This window comes from Prunus dulcis, unplaced genomic scaffold (assembly GCF_902201215.1).
Source record: "Prunus dulcis unplaced genomic scaffold, ALMONDv2, whole genome shotgun sequence".
Taxonomy (NCBI): Eukaryota; Viridiplantae; Streptophyta; class Magnoliopsida; order Rosales; family Rosaceae; genus Prunus; species Prunus dulcis.
Genome location: NW_023010185.1, coordinates 1 through 17991, shown reverse-complemented (window position 1 = coordinate 17991; position 17991 = coordinate 1). Strand labels below are relative to the sequence as shown.

At 44.3% G+C, this 17991-nt stretch overlaps 1 protein-coding gene across 5 annotated transcripts; it reads left to right on the top strand.

Moving 5' to 3' along the window:
• Window positions 1–1773: 1773 nt before the first annotated feature.
• On the top strand, window positions 1774–13223 carry LOC117613146 (probable cellulose synthase A catalytic subunit 6 [UDP-forming]). 5 transcript variants are annotated; one of them, XM_034341791.1, is made up of 16 exons: window positions 2002–2683; window positions 2889–3075; window positions 3222–3442; window positions 3571–3679; window positions 3794–3974; window positions 4236–4502; window positions 4582–4927; window positions 5009–5146; window positions 5234–5359; window positions 5504–5716; window positions 5811–6102; window positions 6296–6492; window positions 6575–6925; window positions 7037–7171; window positions 7262–7707; window positions 12636–13223. In XM_034341791.1, exons 1-15 carry the CDS (start codon window positions 2597–2599, stop codon window positions 7619–7621), a joined length of 3210 nt encoding a protein of 1069 aa, XP_034197682.1. In that variant the 5' UTR covers window positions 2002–2596; the 3' UTR covers window positions 7622–7707; window positions 12636–13223. The 5 variants fall into 5 exon arrangements, with proteins under 5 accessions (XP_034197684.1, XP_034197685.1, XP_034197682.1 ...); XM_034341793.1 differs by lacking the exon at window positions 2002–2683 and adding an exon at window positions 1774–1864 and having other exon boundaries at window positions 7037–7707; XM_034341790.1 differs by having other exon boundaries at window positions 2011–2683; window positions 7037–7707.
• The last annotated feature ends 4768 nt before the right edge of the window (window positions 13224–17991 follow it).

Sequence of the window (17991 nt, the reverse complement as noted above, 5' to 3'; positions counted from 1 at the left end):
GCGATCAATTAAAGGAAGTAAACACATAACATATGATTAATTTAGTAAAATGAATTGATCAACAACATCTAGATATCCATAAGTTCAGAGCATCAAAATAAAAGGGTAATCATATTTAGGGCTTCAACCTAAACCCTATAAAAATAAGAAGTTACATTGAAACTAAGAAAATACAAGAAAGAAATAAAATGAAAAAAACTAAAAACAAGGAGGAGACAAAGAATTACATCTCAACCCCTTGGATCCTTGCCTCAAGGCTCCCCAAGATTTTCTCCAATTATCATGCCATTCTCCCCTCTCCTTGTTTGCTTCTTGCTCTCCTCCTTCTCTAAAAATCAGAAATTTCAAAGTGTAGAGAATGATGAGCTTCTTGCTTGGCTGCTACTCCTTAGCTACCTTCTCCTCTTTCTCTCTTCCAACTTATTACTCGATCGGATACCTCACTTTTTACCCAAAGTTCCAGGTGAAGGCGAGTGCCTTGAATTTATTTGGCATGGTAAGTATCAATCAGTAGTTATGGCCTTCCGAATTACAGGTGGTCTCCTTCGTGATGCCGACCTTCATACTTTGGCGACGTGGGACTGTTGTGTTAGGTTACTCTTCCTACTTGGTCTTCGGCAAGTGGTGGTTTTGCTTCATCATCTGCGGAATGTGTGCTCAGCCATATATGGTAAAAACAATGTCAATTTGGTTTTCCACCGATCAAGGAAAGACCTAATCCTAACAAAGGTAATAACAGTCCAAGTCCAATAATGAGAACCTACCATATAATAGAACACTAGGTTCACCGATTATATGGTTACTAGCCCACATAATCTTTCCCATTGGTATATAGTGGACTTATGAGTCGCACACAAGCTCATATAATAATGATGTAGTCCGAGAGCTGTTACATAGTGAACAACATTACCCAACCGTGAATACATTATTATGCCTATGTTAGTGACACTGTAAACTTGATGCAACAATCAGGGTTCGTGGGAAGGGGGAAGGAAAGGACATATAAACTTGTGAAGGAACTTGCTAGTTCTGTTAATTGGCAGCTACATTAATAAAGACATAAAATATTGTAAGATTTGTCAATGAATTATGATCGAGGCCAATTATTTTGAGATGAGCAATAGTTGAGCGTTACATAATTAGGAAGCTTCATAAATTGATCAGTGAATCAGTGATCGCATATTTAACTTAGAGTGAGAGTCAAAGGTAGAGTTGGAGAGGGAAGGAAATAAATAAAAGCAATGTCAAAAGGAGTCCCCAAATCTACAGTAGCAGAGAGAGAGAGAGACATATGAGAGAGTGGTGGTGGGTCATACAGGACAGGAGATAGGGGACGACGAGATACAGCTAGCAGACCGTTTGGCGACGTGACCGCCTAATTCCACATGTGCCCAGTTGTTTATCTTCACCTCGATTTTTTCTTTCATTATTTTATATAACTATAATTACTTCAACAAGAATTGATAAACTATTGGTCAACATTTTTTAATAATTCAACGTTTCTTGTTTATTGCTCTGGTTTTACTATATTTTTTTTTCTTCTTGTAAGTAAATTAATAAAGAAATAGATAAAAGAGAAACAACAATGAAGGAGGTTGTTCAGTTGTGGTTGATATTTTTTTAATCAGAATTAGGAACAGCCATTGGTTAGATCGATGGTTCCAATCTTTACATATTCAGAAGTTCGGATATCCGTACATCCTCAATCCAGCTATGCGTATTTTCGTCTTTAATGGTGATCTTTTTCTATCTTGTTTTTTTTTTAATCCCGCCGTCAGTTTTCTTCTTCTGTCCAATTATTTACAGTTACAGCAGCCAGCAAGATCCCTGAAGGAATCGCTGATTGGCCCAGAATAAATATTACGTAAGCAGTTTTCTGTGTTATCTAATTAACGGCAAGCAAGCAAGCAAAGAGTTGAGTTTTTAAGCGAGGAGTTGACGCGAGAGAATCGTTGCCGTTAGAGAATAGTGTACGAGTTGTGAGTAATAATGACGCAGCAGCAGCAGTTGTGTCGGCGGAGATATTGATAAGACTTTTTTTAATAAGAGGGAAAATTAAGGATGAGAGAGAGAATGTTGTTAGTTAACTCAGGAATAATAAGAGAGAGAAGAGAGTTTTCTTTCACTACTAGCTAGAAGAACTAGAGTGAGTGACTGAGTTCTGACTTGACTTGTTCTGAGGTGGTAATTAGGTTTAAGTTAATTTATTAATTTTTTTTTATCTGAATTCTGATTTGAGTGAGTGAATTGAGTTAAAAAGGAAACAGATGGCTTGTACTTGATCATCTGTGAGCTGATCGGCGTATATTAATAAGTTTTGCTGACCAAAACAAAAATTACCGAGCAAGGGAAGTTAAACGAATTGAGCGAGATGAGTGAGAAGCAAAGAATGATAAGAGAGAGAAAAGCCAGAAGAGGAGCAGCAGCAGCAGCAGTAAATCTTCCTTGATATTTCCAAACTGAGTGTGAGAGAGAGATAGCTAAAGAAATTGTAGCAACGCTGTCGCTGGGCATAGTTGTAGATGTGGGAGTAGCTAGCAGCTACAATAAACAAGGATAAGACGGGAGATCGATCTCTAGCTATCTGAATTCTGAAATGGAGGCGAGTGCTGGTTTAGTTGCCGGCTCTCACAACCGAAATGAGCTTGTCGTCATCCCCCGTGAACGTGATGGGGAATCTGCTGTAATGCTCTTTAATTTGCTAACTCTTCCTTCCAACTCTTCATTGCTTTCTTAATTATCTATGTTTACATTTTGGTTGGTAATTTGTGGCTGCTGCTGCTGCTGCTCTTTGTGTTGTTAATTAGTTAACTAATATAGACTGTGTATCAATAGTGAATGAATGAATGAATGAATCTAGTGTAACTGTTGATGTGTTGGTTTTGTAGCCGAAAGCGTTGCAGGGGCAGATTTGCCAGATTTGTGGAGATGATGTAGGCCTGACTGCAGACCGGGAGCTGTTCGTGGCCTGTAACGAGTGTGCCTTTCCCATTTGCCGCACTTGTTATGAGTACGAGCGCTGCGAGGGAAGCCAAGTCTGTCCTCAGTGCAAGACCCGCTTCAAACGTCTTAAGGGTAACCACTCTAACTAATTATACCAATTTACTGCTACTACTGCTACTATCTCATACTTGTAAATTTTAATACTACTACTGAATATATAATTGAATATTTCATAGCAATCAATCAGTTAATAATATTGGAGTTTTTATGGGTGCCAGGGTGTGCCAGGGTGCAGGGTGATGAAGAAGAAGATGGTGTGGATGACTTGGAGCACGAATTCAGTTTTGATGCAACAAGGAGCAGAAATGGTATGCAGCAGGCGCTTGCCGCAGACGCAATGCTTCACGGCTACATGAGCTACGGCCGTGCCTCTGACTCTGATTTCCCTCAAGTCCTTCATCCCATGCCCCAACTTCCCCTCCTTACAAATGGTCAAATGGTACTTTCACATTCAATTCAATTCTCACTCAATTGAACAAGATTGCTTTCCTAACTCATCGTTTCCATACTTTCCTTCTTCCATGCTTTGCTTGTTGCTTTAATAATGCTTGTGAGTTGTTGGCGCAGGTTGATGATATCCCTCCTGAACAACATGCTTTGGTCCCTTCTTTCATGGGAACTACTGCCAGAGGCAAAAGGATCCACCCTTTTCCTTTCTCAGATCCTGCCTTTCCAGGTAACCATCTCACTCAGCAGTCTTGCCTTCCTTCACATACTCCAAATCCAATTCTTCTTGGCTACCTGCCCTCTTTATGTTAGCTTGAATTTTTGGAATCTATCCTTTTTGCAGTACAAGCCAGATCCATGGATCCTTCCAAAGATCTCGCGGCTTATGGCTATGGTAGTGTTGCTTGGAAGGAAAGGATGGAGAGTTGGAAGGAAAAGCAAGAGAAATTACAGATGATGAAACATGAAAATGGTGGCAAAGATTGGGACTATGATGGGGATGGGAATGGCCCTGATCTACCACTGTAAGTACTCCTCTGGAGTTTTGCTCCTCTTTTCTGAGGTTGTGAATTGTGTTTAGTCATTGTAGGGCAATTTCTCTACATACGCCCCTAATGAATGCATATTCAAATACAGAGTGAGAGCTAATATGATTTAAATTTAAAATTAGCCCAATTTCTCTCCTCTAAAGTTAGTTATTAATATTCCCATTTCCTATACCATAATACTTGAAATATGCAAGGATTGCTGATCACTGGAAATTATTTGTGTCGCTCATGGGTCAGAATGGATGAGGCAAGACAGCCCTTGTCAAGAAAATTGCCAATTCCATCGAGCCAAATCAATCCTTACCGAATGATCATCATGATTCGACTTGTTGCTCTTGGATTCTTCTTTCATTATCGGGTTATGCATCCTGTGAATGATGCATATGCGTTGTGGCTCATCTCAGTAATTTGTGAGATTTGGTTTGCTGTTTCATGGATTCTTGATCAGTTCCCAAAGTGGCTTCCCATTGACAGGGAAACTTATCTGGACAGATTGTCCCTGAGGCAAGTAATCTGAATACAACTTTCCTTTTGGTCTGCATTTGAGCGCATTTACAGTTCATGCTATTTCTCCATTTTTCAGGTATGAGAAGGAAGGCCAGCCTTCACAACTTTGCCCAGTTGATATTTATGTCAGTACAGTTGATCCGTTGAAGGAGCCTCCTTTGGTGACTGCAAACACTGTTCTTTCCATTCTTGCAGTGGACTACCCTGTCAACAAGGTCTCATGTTATGTTTCAGATGATGGTGCTGCTATGCTGACATTTGAGGCACTGTCTGAAACATCTGAGTTTGCTAAAAAGTGGGTCCCTTTCTGTAAGAAGTTTAGCATAGAACCACGGGCACCTGAATGGTATTTTGCACAAAAGATAGATTATCTTAAAGATAAGGTGCTTCCATCATTTGTGAAGGAACGGAGAGCAATGAAGGTAGGGAGGGTTACTACCAGTTGATACTTCCTTACTCATTGCAGAAAATATTAGTAAATATTCCACTTACTATTGTGGCAGAGAGAATATGAAGAGTTTAAAGTTCGAATCAATGCTTTGGTTGCTAAAGCTCAGAAGGTTCCAGAAGAAGGATGGACGATGCAAGATGGAACTCCGTGGCCTGGAAATAATGTTCGTGATCATCCTGGGATGATTCAGGTTTGTGACATGAGAATTTGATGTTGTATTGTACACATATAATTCCCGTGCATTTTGGCATAAACCAGTTTATATGCACCTTCTTAGGTTTTTCTCGGCCAAAGTGGAGGACATGACACAGATGGGAAAGAATTACCGCGCCTGGTATATGTTTCTAGAGAAAAGAGACCTGGGTTTAACCACCACAAAAAAGCTGGAGCAATGAATGCTTTGGTAGGTTAAATTGAGAGAGAGAGAGAGAGAGAGATCTTTGGAAATCCATATTCTGAGCAGTAGATAAAATTTTGTGTATTTGTTGTCTCTCTCTTCTTTTTCCTTTGGGAGTTACATTTTCTTGTCATCTTGTATGTCAAACAGGTGAGAGTCTCAGCTGTTCTTACGAATGCACCTTACTTGTTGAACTTGGATTGTGATCACTATATCAATAATAGTAAAGCTCTTAGAGAGTCAATGTGTTTCATGATGGATCCGTTGGTAGGAAAGAGAGTGTGCTATGTCCAGTTCCCACAGAGATTTGATGGTATTGACAGGCATGACCGATATGCCAACCGAAATACGGTGTTCTTCGATGTATGCTTCTATGTCCAGTGAGACATCTTTGTTTCTTTTTCCATTCGTTTGTGTTCTATTTCAAATTTGACATGTAAGCCATCATCAATAACAGATTAACATGAAAGGCTTGGATGGGATACAAGGGCCTATCTACGTTGGGACTGGATGTGTCTTCAGAAGGCAGGCTCTCTATGGTTATGATGCTCCAAAAACAAAGAAGCCACCAACCAGGACATGCAACTGCTTGCCAAAATGGTGCTGTTGTGGATGCTTTTGTTCTGGAAAGAGGAAGAAGAAGGCCAACAAACCTAAGACTGATATGAAGAAAAGGAATTCCAAGAAGGGAGATACAGTGGCTCTGGCAGCTGTCTGTGCTCTGGAGGGTATCGAAGAGGGCATTGAAGGTAAACCCTTGCCTTCAATAAAATTGGTCTCAATCTAGCAGCCCTAACTTATGCCAGGCAGGTGATAGAGATAGGTAGATGTATGTTTGCTACCTTTGTACAGATAGGTCTTTTTATAAATGGTAAATACACCAAATTGTTCCTTGTTTCCCAGCAAACTTGTTTGCCTTTTGACTTCAGAAGTCCTTGTCAGGTGTTGAAGTTAAAAATTTGACTCTGATGTCTGAGGAGAAGTTGGAAAAGAAGTTTGGGCAGTCTTCTGTGTTTGTGGCATCCACCTTGCTAGAGGATGGAGGGACACTGAAAAGCACCAGGCCAGCATCTCTGCTTAAAGAAGCCATCCATGTCATTAGCTGTGGCTATGAAGATAAAACTGAATGGGGAAAGGAAGTAAGATGGTGATCCCATTCCTGTGCTTATATCTTGGTACAATTTTTTTTGCTTGCTCAATTAAACTTTCCTTCCAATCCAGGTTGGCTGGATATATGGTTCAGTTACAGAGGATATCCTAACAGGCTTTAAAATGCATTGCCATGGGTGGCGATCCATATATTGTATCCCCGCAAGGCCTGCATTTAAAGGGTCTGCTCCCATTAATCTGTCTGATCGTTTGCACCAAGTCCTTCGGTGGGCCCTTGGATCAATCGAAATATTCTTGAGCAGGCATTGCCCTCTTTGGTACGGGTATGGAGGGGGTTTGAAGTGGTTGGAACGTCTGTCTTACATAAATGCTACTGTGTATCCATGGACATCGATTCCACTTCTTGCTTATTGCACTCTACCTGCTGTATGTCTGCTAACAGGCAAATTTATCACTCCAGAGGTACATAAAATTTGATGGAGAGCAGTGACTTACTCTACTTTATGACTTACTTAGCACATGATAGGTATCTAAGATTATTTTTCAAACATTAACTTATATTTTTTACTGCAGCTCAGCAATGTTGCTAGCTTGTGGTTTCTGTCTCTTTTCATTTGCATCTTTACAACGAGCATATTGGAAATGAGATGGAGTGGCGTTGGCATTGATGAGTGGTGGAGAAATGAGCAGTTTTGGGTGATTGGAGGGGTGTCAGCGCATTTGTTTGCTGTGTTTCAAGGGCTTTTAAAGGTTTTAGCTGGTGTTGATACAAACTTTACTGTGACATCAAAAGCAGGGGACGACGCAGATTTCTCGGAGCTTTATGCATTTAAGTGGACGACATTGCTCATCCCACCAACCACACTGCTCATAATAAACTTGATAGGAGTAGTCGCTGGAGTCTCCAATGCTATAAACAATGGGTATGAGTCATGGGGGCCTCTGTTTGGTAAGCTCTTCTTTGCCTTCTGGGTGATTGTTCACCTCTATCCTTTCCTCAAGGGTCTGCTTGGTAGGCAGAACAGAACTCCTACAATCATTATTGTGTGGTCAATACTGCTGGCTTCCATCTTCTCCCTTTTATGGGTTCGGGTTGATCCATTCTTGGCCAAGTCGGATGGCCCAGTCCTGGAGGAATGTGGATTGGACTGCCATTAACACCACATGTTGTGTGCCATTCATATACAATCCTTGTGCAACTGGCTGGCGTATGATACAAACAAATTATAAAGTTTTGTTATGTGCGTTTTGTAAAGTGAAATATGGAGAATACTTTCTCTATTGAATGAATGAATCATACAGGACAATACAAGGAATATAAAGATACACGATGAGCTATTCTAAGTAACTAACTAATCAAGGCTAGAAATCCGGTATGACCACATAACGTGGTGTGCACTACAAGTAAATATAGAATTACATAAATTAAGGGATTTCTTTCCTAACACTCCCCCTCAAGTTGGAGAATGAATGTTGTGAAGTCCCAACTTGCTGCTCATTAACTGGAAGTTATTTCTTCCCAATGCCTTCGTAAAAATATCAGCTAGTTGAGCACGTGAAGGAACATGTGAAGTAGAAATGATGCCAGCTAGTAATTTTTCACGAACTATGTGACAATCAATCTCAATATGCTTTGTTCGTTCATGAAACACAGGGTTCGCGGCAATGTATAATGCAGCCTGATTGTCACAGTGTAATGGTGCAGGCTCATCTTGTGTCACTTGCAAATCTTGTAGAATATAACGCAACCAAGTTAATTCCAAACAAGTTGTAGCCATAGCGCGATATTCTGCCTCTGCGGATGATCGTGACACATTAGTTTGTTTCTTGGATTTCCATGAAACTAGAGAGTCACCCAGAAAAATACAGTATCCTGTGACAGACCGCCTGGTGGTAGGACATCCTGCCCAATCAGAGTCACAGAAAGCTTTCAATTTAAGATTACTGGAAGAAGGGAAGAGTAAACCTTGGCCAGGTGTGCCTTTAACAAATCTCAAAATTCGGAGTGCAGCATCTAAGTGTGGTTTTCTTGGCTGATGCATAAACTGGCTCAAAATCTGCACTGAATATACCAAGTCTGGCCTGGTTACTGTGAGATAGATTAATTTCCCAACTAGTCTCCTGTATCTAGTCGGATCATTAAGCAAATCACCTTCTGTAGGTGAGAGTTTCAAATTCTGCTCCATAGGAAAGGTTTCAGGTCGTGCTCCCAATAGGCCTGCATCTTGCAATATATCCAAGGCATATTTCCGTTGAGACATAAAGATACCTTTTCGAGAACGTGCCACTTCAATGCCTAAAAAATATTTCAGATTGCCAAGATCCTTGATACGAAATTGACGCAAGAGAGAATCTTTGAGAAGTTGGATTTCTTGTGCATCATTCCCTGTAACAAGTATGTCATCGACATAAATCAATACGCCAACAAATGATGTACCTTTTACTTTGGTGAAAAGTGAATAATCTGCCTTGGATTGTCGAAAACCTGCGTTCTGAATAGCAGTGGAAAATTTAGAGAACCAATTGCGAGAAGCTTGTTTGAGGCCATACAGTGACTTGTTGAGCCGACATACCAAGTTCTCCCCCTGTCGGCGAAGACCTGGAGGAGGAACCATATAAACCTCTTCGTCAAGATCGCCATGAAGGAAGGCGTTTTGGACATCCAACTGATGGAGAAACCAATTGCGAGAAGCGGCAATGGCAAGTAAGCAGCGGAGAGTAGTGAGTTTGGCAGTGGGAGAAAAGGTTTCAAGATAATCCACACCTTCAACTTGAGTATAACCTTTGGCAACGAGACGTGCTTTGTAGCGTTCAATGGTGCCATCAGAGTTATATTTAATACGATAAACCCATTTGCAACCGATGGGTTTGTAACCAGTAGGAAGGGGCACAAGGGACCAAGTATTGTTGAGGGCAAGGGCATTTAACTCAGCTTGCATGGCGGCACACCATTGAGGATCTGAAACAGCTTGATCATAGGTGGCAGGTTCAATGTGACCTGAAATGTGAGCTAAAAAGGAACGATGGGAAGGGGAAAAATTAGAGTAAGAAAGAAAGGTAGAAAGAGGATATTTTGTACCTGTAGGAATTGACATCGGTTCAGAAGATTGGCCGGGAGAAACAATAGCATGAGAGAGATGGTAGTCATGATGCCACGCAGGTGCATGTTTGGTGCGAGTAGAGATACGAAGAGGAGCAATGGGGTTGGGTGGAAAGGGCAGTAAATCAGTGGCAGGGGTAGGGCTGGTGGTGTCGGGTTGGGAAGAGGAACCTAGTTCAAGTGGGGTGGGGGCCGGGTTAGAGGTAGTGGAAGATGGGGGTTCGACAGGGGTAGAGGGTGCTGGTTGGTTATGTGGCATTGGCATGGGTTCGGCAGGCCCAGAGGAAGGAGGAAAGTCAGTTTGGGGTAGTGGCAGGACAGAGGAAGGAGTAGGAGAATGAGTTTGATAAGGAAAAATATTTTCAAAGAAGTGGACGTCCCTACTGACAAGGAATTTGTTGTGATCCATATCATAAAGTTTGTAACCTTTTTGACCTGTTGGATACCCGATAAAAACACAACGATGAGTACGAGAATCAAATTTATGAGATGGATGGACAACAGTAGCATAGCCAAGACAACCAAAAACACGGAGGTGAGATAGGGTAGGTAAACGATTATAGAGAAGTTCAAAAGGACTTTTATTGGATAATAAGGGAGTGGGTAAACGGTTGATAATGTAGACAGCGGTAAGAACACAATCACCCCAAAAATGTAATGGGATATTGGATTGAAAACGAAGAGCACGGGCGATATTTAAAATGTGGCGATGTTTGCGTTCTACCACACCATTTTGTTGTGGAGTATAAACGCAGGAGCGTTGAAACTCAATGCCATGGGAGAGAAATAAAGGTTGCATGGAAAGAAATTCAGAACCATTGTCAGAACGGATTGTTTTAATGGAGAGAGTAAATTGAGTTTGAACAAAAGCAATGAAATTTTTGAGAAGATATTGAGTGTCAGATTTTTGATTCATTAAAAAAAGCCAAGTGCATCTACTGAAATCATCCACAATAGTTAGAAAAAAACGAGCACCGCAATGAGATTTAATGCGGTGCGGCCCCCAAATATCACAATGTAATAATTGAAAAGGAAACTTGGAAGTAATATTACTTGAAGGGAAAGGAATCCGAGTCTGTTTGGCCATAGGACAAACATCACAATTATTGTCAAAAGGAACAGAAATAAAAGGAAACAATTTATGGAGGAGTTGGAGACGGGCAGGTGATGGGTGGCCAAGCCTTTGATGCCAAAGATGAGAAGACGGTGGGATGTGACAAGAAATTGGTGATGGTGAGAGCGGTGACATGTAGTATAGACCACCACTTTGTTTACCCCAACCAATCATCTTCCCCGTAGCCAAGTCCTGCAAGACACAAAAATCAGGAAATAAGATGATGCAACAACGCAATGATTTAGTAATTTTACTGGCAGACAGAAGATTCAAATGGAAAGATGGAACATGGAGAACATCTGTGAGAGTAATGTCCTTATTGAAAAGAATTGTGCCTGTGGAATCAATGGGTACAGATGAGCCGGTAGGTAAATTAACAGAGGGTACATGTGAGGGATTCTTGTCAACAAAACAAGAGGAGTCAGATGTAATGTGATCCGTAGCTCCACTATCAAGAATCCAAGGATGAGAAAAAATGGAATTAATAGAAGGGAGAGAAGGATTAAACAGACCTGCCGCATTAGCAAAAGCAGTGGAGTTGTCGGATGATGAAGGGGTGGAAAATTTTACCATAGCAGCTGTAAGTTGTTTGCACTGTTCATCAGTGAGCCCAGAGAGAACAGATTCCAAATTGGAGGCTTGACCCATTGTCATTGGACCGCTTGGACTAGTGGAAGGGAGCTGACTGGCCTGCTGCACTGAAGAGGAATTGGCGTCCACTTGATGGGCTGTTGGTGTTTGTCGCGTACTAGAATTACCACCATAGTTGCGCCCAGAGATACGGTTGTTGCCAGAGTTACCGCCAGTCGAAGAAGCAGCGTTTCTGTCACCACGATGAAGTTTGTGCCCGGGTGGGTACCCGTGCAATTTGTGACAGGTTTCAACAGTATGGTAGTCACGATCACAGTAACTACAATGGAGAGGATTGCCGTTGGTGTCATGTCCGCGAGATCGATTTTGAGAAAAATTATTACTTTTGGTATTTCGGACAGCTGCAGCAATGGAGAAGTGTTCAGTTGTGGATGAACCTATTTCCCTTTGTTTCTCTTCTTGAGTAACCAAAGAATATGCTTTGCGGACACTTGGGAGAGGATTCATGAGGAGAATTTGACCACGCACTGCGTTATAAGAATCATTGAGACCCATTAAAAATTGCATGATGTGATCTCGATCTTTCTGTTCATTATATGTTTTCATACCACCGCAAGAACAAGTAGGAGAAAGATTATAGGAAGCAAGCTCGTCCCATAAAGCCTTAAGTTTGGTGTAATACAAGGATACAGACATGGTTCCTTGAGTGTGAGAAACAATCATCTTTTGGATCTGAAAAATTCTTGGAGCGTTGCCTTGGGAAAATCTGTCTTCAAAATCTTGCCAAATTTCTCTTGCGGTTGTTGCGTAAACCACGCTATCTGCCAAGTCGGAGTCAACTGAATTTAATAGCCAGGACAGAACCATCTTGTCACAACGGTCCCAAAGAGTGTGCTCATCGGACTTCTTGGTAGATGATGGTCGTTCGATGGAGCCGTCAACAAATCCAATCTTGTTCTTGGCAGTGAGGGCAATAACCATGGAACGCTGCCAGGTTGCATAATTGTCACCATTAAGCTTCTTGGAAACTAACAGAAGGCCTGGGTGATCAGAAGAATGAATAAAAAGAGGGCTGGAAGACTCCATAACCGAATTTTTGTCGGCGGAGGAACTTTCTTTCTCACCCATGAAAATAAATCAAGAGTCACCAGGATGGTGCTCTGATACCATGTAAAGTGAAATATGGAGAATACTTTCTCTATTGAATGAATAAATCATACAGGACAATACAAGGAATATAAAGATACACGATGAGCTATTCTAAGTAACTAACTAATCAAGGCTAGAAATCCGGTATGACCACATAACGTGGTGTGCACTACAAGTAAATACAGAATTACATAAATTAAGGGATTTCTTTCCTAACACGTTTGAGTGAATGTGATCAGTGTTCAGTGTTCAGTGACAGACGGGTCTGCAAGCTGTAGATTAAATACATGTATGGCACGGCACGGCACGGATCTCTTTCGAACAGCTCCTTCCCTTCTCTTGTGTTCGGTTATTGGTTTTGGTTTGGGAAATTCTAAATATCAAGTCCAACTCCGATCCGAGCTGGTGTCTGGCTGGCTGCTGTCTGTAAACTTCATAGGGTGGTGGTGGGAGATTGTTCCTCCGATACTTATTACTTCCAGTTGATAAATCGTGTCTAGAAAGATAAGGTAGGTTGTTGAACCAGAACAAGACCACACTGCGTTTGTGTATTATTCTTGTTATTTGTCACCAGTCTCTGTATCTCTCAATATTCGATTCACAGTAACAGCAGGCCACGGCGTGCTGCATGCAAGTTGTAACTATAAAAGCAATTTTGTGGAACGATACAAAATATTGGGGCTCATTGTTTGCCCTTTATAATAGGGTCGATATCCATTTAGGCCACGTTTGGTAACTAGTATTGGATTGGATACTTCTTATATTTGAACCATGTTCAAGGAAGAAAAGAAATGTTTTTTGGTCAAGTTCAAGGTAGAGAATGGATTACTCATGAAGAAAACTTATCCTATCTAATCCCCAAAAAATGGTAGGTAATTTCTCCTAATTGCCCCCAACATGGAAAGTCATTTATCTCTGCCGTCATTTTCCTCCTTCAATATATACCCAGGCAAAACCTAGCGCCCCCCTTTTCTTCTTAGCACCGCAACCTCCCCTACCTTGTACTCTTTTGTGGGGCTGGTCTTATTTTGTGTTTGAGCCTGTTTGGCTATGTTGGTGGCTGTCTCTGAGAGTTGGTAGCTGTCTTTTAGAATTGGTGGCTCTCTTTGAGTGTTGATTGTTTCTCCTGGTGACTGCCTGGACCTTGTGCTCTAGGCTGAGATTATATGTCTCAAGCCGATTTTGTGTCCTCCCTTCTTCGCCAAACACCCCCTTCAACCAGATTTACTTCTCCCACAACATCCCCTCTGTGGGAACCTAATTAAATCAAAACCCTAGGTCAATTAATTAGGCCAATCAATTTGGGAATTATTTGACCTAATTAGGAGTTACCTAACCTAATTGGGAATTACCTAATCAAATTGGGGGTTACTTGATCCCCAATTTAATTAGGGATTTGGTTAAATCTATAATCCCTAAATGCACCAACCCCACCAACCACACCAACCTCACCAACTACACCAACCTCACCAACTACACCAACCCCACCAACCTCTCCAAGGCCACTATAAATACTGGTTAAGCACAAGGATGAGGTACGTCAGAATTCCTACTGAAACTCTGCATAAATTATTTCTTAAAAACCCTAGCAACCCCCTCTCTTTCTCTCTCTCACACAAGGCTCCGGCCACCACACACGGCTCCGGCCACCCGGTTTTCCTTGAATTACCCTACCTAACTTAGGCATCGGAGGGCCTTTGGCCAACACCCCCCCGGTGTGGTCCTTTTACTCCGATTTGTTTTGCAGGGAGAAAGAGAGGCGGAGAAGACGAAGGAATCTTGGGCGAATATTCTCGTGGGGAAATTTGCTCCCACAAATTGGTGCTTTCATTGAGAGCGCGAGATATATTCAAAGCGTGCTCAAAATCCATCTTTCACACATTTTTTCAAACAACCATGGTTGATACATGACGTACGAAAAGTAACGCCACCACGATGGGCCCATCTCATGGTTTCGTGGTGGAAACCTCAATGCAACCGCACGGAATCGTGGCTGCCAGCGCCTTGCAGTCATCCTCTAGTGCTTTGCAGCCGCCTTCAGCTGCCGGAATTGCAGAACAGCCGCCACATGACCCTGGGACCTCCACAGCCTTGCAGTTGCCAGCGCCGATTACTGGAGCTGCTCTGCCTCGATGTCCTACCATCGGAGCACAGCAGCAGCCACACCACTCAACTACCGGATTTGCTGCACAGCCCCATGGCTACTCCGACGTCGTCCCAGTCTTGGAGCAGATCCATTCTCTCCCTCCTCTGCGATCACACTTGGCATATGCACCTGTGTACGCCTCTAATGGAGCCCTAGCCCATATGCCGTTGGGCCCGATGCACAACACTCTACTTGACCCGCGCAGTCAGGTGGACCTTAACTCACGGGTCGATCAACTCACACAGAAGGACGATGATCAGAACAACCTGATCGGCCAGCTACTCAGGCAGATCAACTTGAATCAAGGCCCAAACCTTGGACCCAGGGACGAGGAGAGAAGGGCACACCAACACGCCGGCGAGCAGTTCGAGAGGTCTCAGGCTGGTCAGACAAGAGCAAACCGGCAGAGGAGAGATCGAGATCGAGCAGATGAGATGCAGACAGCCGCGAGCCGTACTCTGAGCCGTTCGGGGCTCAGACCAAGGACCAATGTGCTCGAGAGGCTAGGACCACAGCCTAATGTCCACGTCCGCTTGGGCCCACAAGGAGCTCGAGTTCGTGAGCAGACGCACGGCGAGCGCAACGACCGACGCCCACCGACCCGTTCGAGGGCCAACGCACGGTGGCAAGCTGTAGAAGAATCCTCCCAAGCTCAATCTCCTCATCTGCCCCCTGGGCAGGGTACCCAAGGGGATCGACCCTTGGGAACCGAGGAAGGAGTTAGCCAGTCACGCTCGAGACGCCAAAGACGTCGACCTGAGCGACCCTCCTTGCAGGCAGAAGATGATGATCGACGCCTACCAACCCGCTCGAGGACCAACACGAGGCACCAAGATGTAGAGGAATCCTCGCAAGCTTAATCTCCTCATCTGCCCCCTGGGCAGGGTACCCAAGGGGATCGACCCTTGGGAACCGAGGAAGGAGTTAGTCAGTCACGCTCGAGACGCCAAAGACGTCGACCTGAGCGACCCTCCTTGCAGGCAGAAGATGATGATCGACGCCCACCAACCCGCTCGAGGACCAACACGAGGCGCCAAGATGTAGAGGAATCCTCACAAGCTCAATCTCCTAATCTACCCCACGGGCGGAACACCCAAGGGGATCGACCCTTGGGAACCGAGGAAGAAGTCAGCCAGTCACGCTCGAGACGCCGAAGACGTCAGCCCGAGACTCCAGTCCTGCGAGCAGAGGACGTCGAGAAGCTAGTGAATGACCGACTCAAAGCTCTCCAACTTAAAGGAAGCATGGAAGAAGCCCTGCACAAGGAAATTGATCGAGTTGACTGCTCGCCTTTTACCGACAAAGTGGAACGAGCTCCTCCACCGAAGCGGTTCACAACGCCATCCATCACTCCATTCAAGGGAGACTCTGACCCTGAGAGCCATTTGAGGCACTTCAAGAGCGCCATGATCCTGTACAAGACAGACGATGCCCTGATGTGCAAAGTGTTCGCGATGACCCTGCGAGGAGCAGCTCAAGATTGGTTCCACACTCTACCGTCCGCGTCGATAGGAAACTTCAAGGAGTTGGCCCTCATCTTCACAAAGGAGTACACCTCCTACAAGACGGTCAGAAAGCATGCGGACCATCTATTCAACCTGCGCAAGAAGCCAGATGAGTCTCTACGAGACTACCTAAGACGGTTTAAGGCTGAAAAGGCTAACATCATAGGATGCAATGACCAAGTTGCATCCTCAGCTTTCAAGAAGGGCTTGCCAACCGAGTACGAGTTATACCGGGAGCTGGCCATAACACCAAGTCAAACCTTGGCAGAAGTGTTCGCGACGGCAGAACGCTACGCACTTTGGGACGATGATCGAATCGTCGCAAAGAAAGCTAGCAAGCACGTTGATCACCCGACGAAGCAGGCAAGCCAAAAGAGCAACCAGTTCGAGCAAAGAGCCCGAGATAAGCGCAGATCGCGGCCCCGAGAGGGAAGCTCAGAAATAGGGACCTTCACTGAGTTCGCTATCCCAATTCATCAGATCCTGGCTCAAGTGAAGGCCAAGCCGTGGGTGAGGAGACCGCCACCCATGAAGGGAGACCCCTCTAAGAGGGACACCAGTAAATCCTGCGCATTCCACGGGGAGCACGGACATTACACCAACAACTGCAATGCTTGGAAAAGGCATCTTGAGGAGCTGGTCAGAGAAGGTCATTGCACAGAATTCGTCGCAAAGAAGGCCATTCAGCAGATCGAGGATCGTGATGCGGCTGCCAAGGAGCCTCCCCAAAAGGTCATTCGAATCAACCCCATTCTAGCTGACTCCCGGGAGTCCGGGCTGACTACCAAGGAGCGCAAGAGGAAGATCGCGCAGGCAACTTATGTCTCCCAAGTCACAACAGGAGTACCAGTCATTGTGGATACACCCATCATTGGTTTCCAGAAGAAGGACTTGATCGGGCTTGACCTACCGCATAATGACGCTAGTCATCTGCATTCAGATTGAACAAGCTGAGATCGAGCGAATTCATGTGGATGAGGGCAGCGCAGCTAACATCCTGCAACTATCTGTCATCCAACAGATGGGATTGGAGCCCAAGATTAGCAAACTTGCCAAGTCGCTTACCGACTTCAATGGGGCCACATCAATCACTGTTGGAACGATCGACCTTGACGTCCACTCACCCCCAGTGCTCTGCTCGCAAACCTTCATGGTCATCAACGAGATCTCCCCTACAATGGAATCTTGGGCCGACCGTGGATCAGCAAGATCGAGGCCATCACATCTGCTCTGCACCAAAAGATTCGATATCCCATCCCTGGAGGCGGAATCGGGCAGATCAATAGTGACCAAGCCATGGCAAGAAGATGCACAGCCCAAGGGCTCAAGAAGAGCAAGCAGTTGCAGTTCACACCAGTAATGCAAGCTGCTAACAAAGCACGGAGCGTTCCCAGCAAACAAGCAAGCTCGAGCGAGAAGGGAGCTGTTACCCCACAATAGCAATTAATGAGCCAGGATCAAGGCGAGGGAATCCGCCCGGAAGACTCCCCTGAAAAGGGTTGGAAGCCTGAGGATGACGTCGAGTTAGTACCCCCTGATCTTGGCCAGCAAGACAAAGAAGCGCAGGTCGACTCGTGCCAAAATCCAAACAAGAAGGATCGAGAAGAGGGAATCCGCCCGGAAGGCTCCCTTGAAGAAGGTTGGAAGCCTGAGGAAGACGTTGAGTTAGTACCCCTCGATCCTAACCAGCCAGACAAGAAAGCGAGGATCGGCTCGCGCCTAAGCCCAGACGAGAAGGTGGAGTTGACCATCTTCCTCCAAAACAACAAAGACATGTTCGCGTGGTCACCATCTGACATGCCCGGCATCGACCCAAACATCATCTGCCACCGCCTCCATGTCAACCCTACCAGCAAGCCCGTGATGCAGAAGAGACGCAACTTCGCTCCCGAGCGAGTCGCGATCATTGAAGTTGAGATCGAC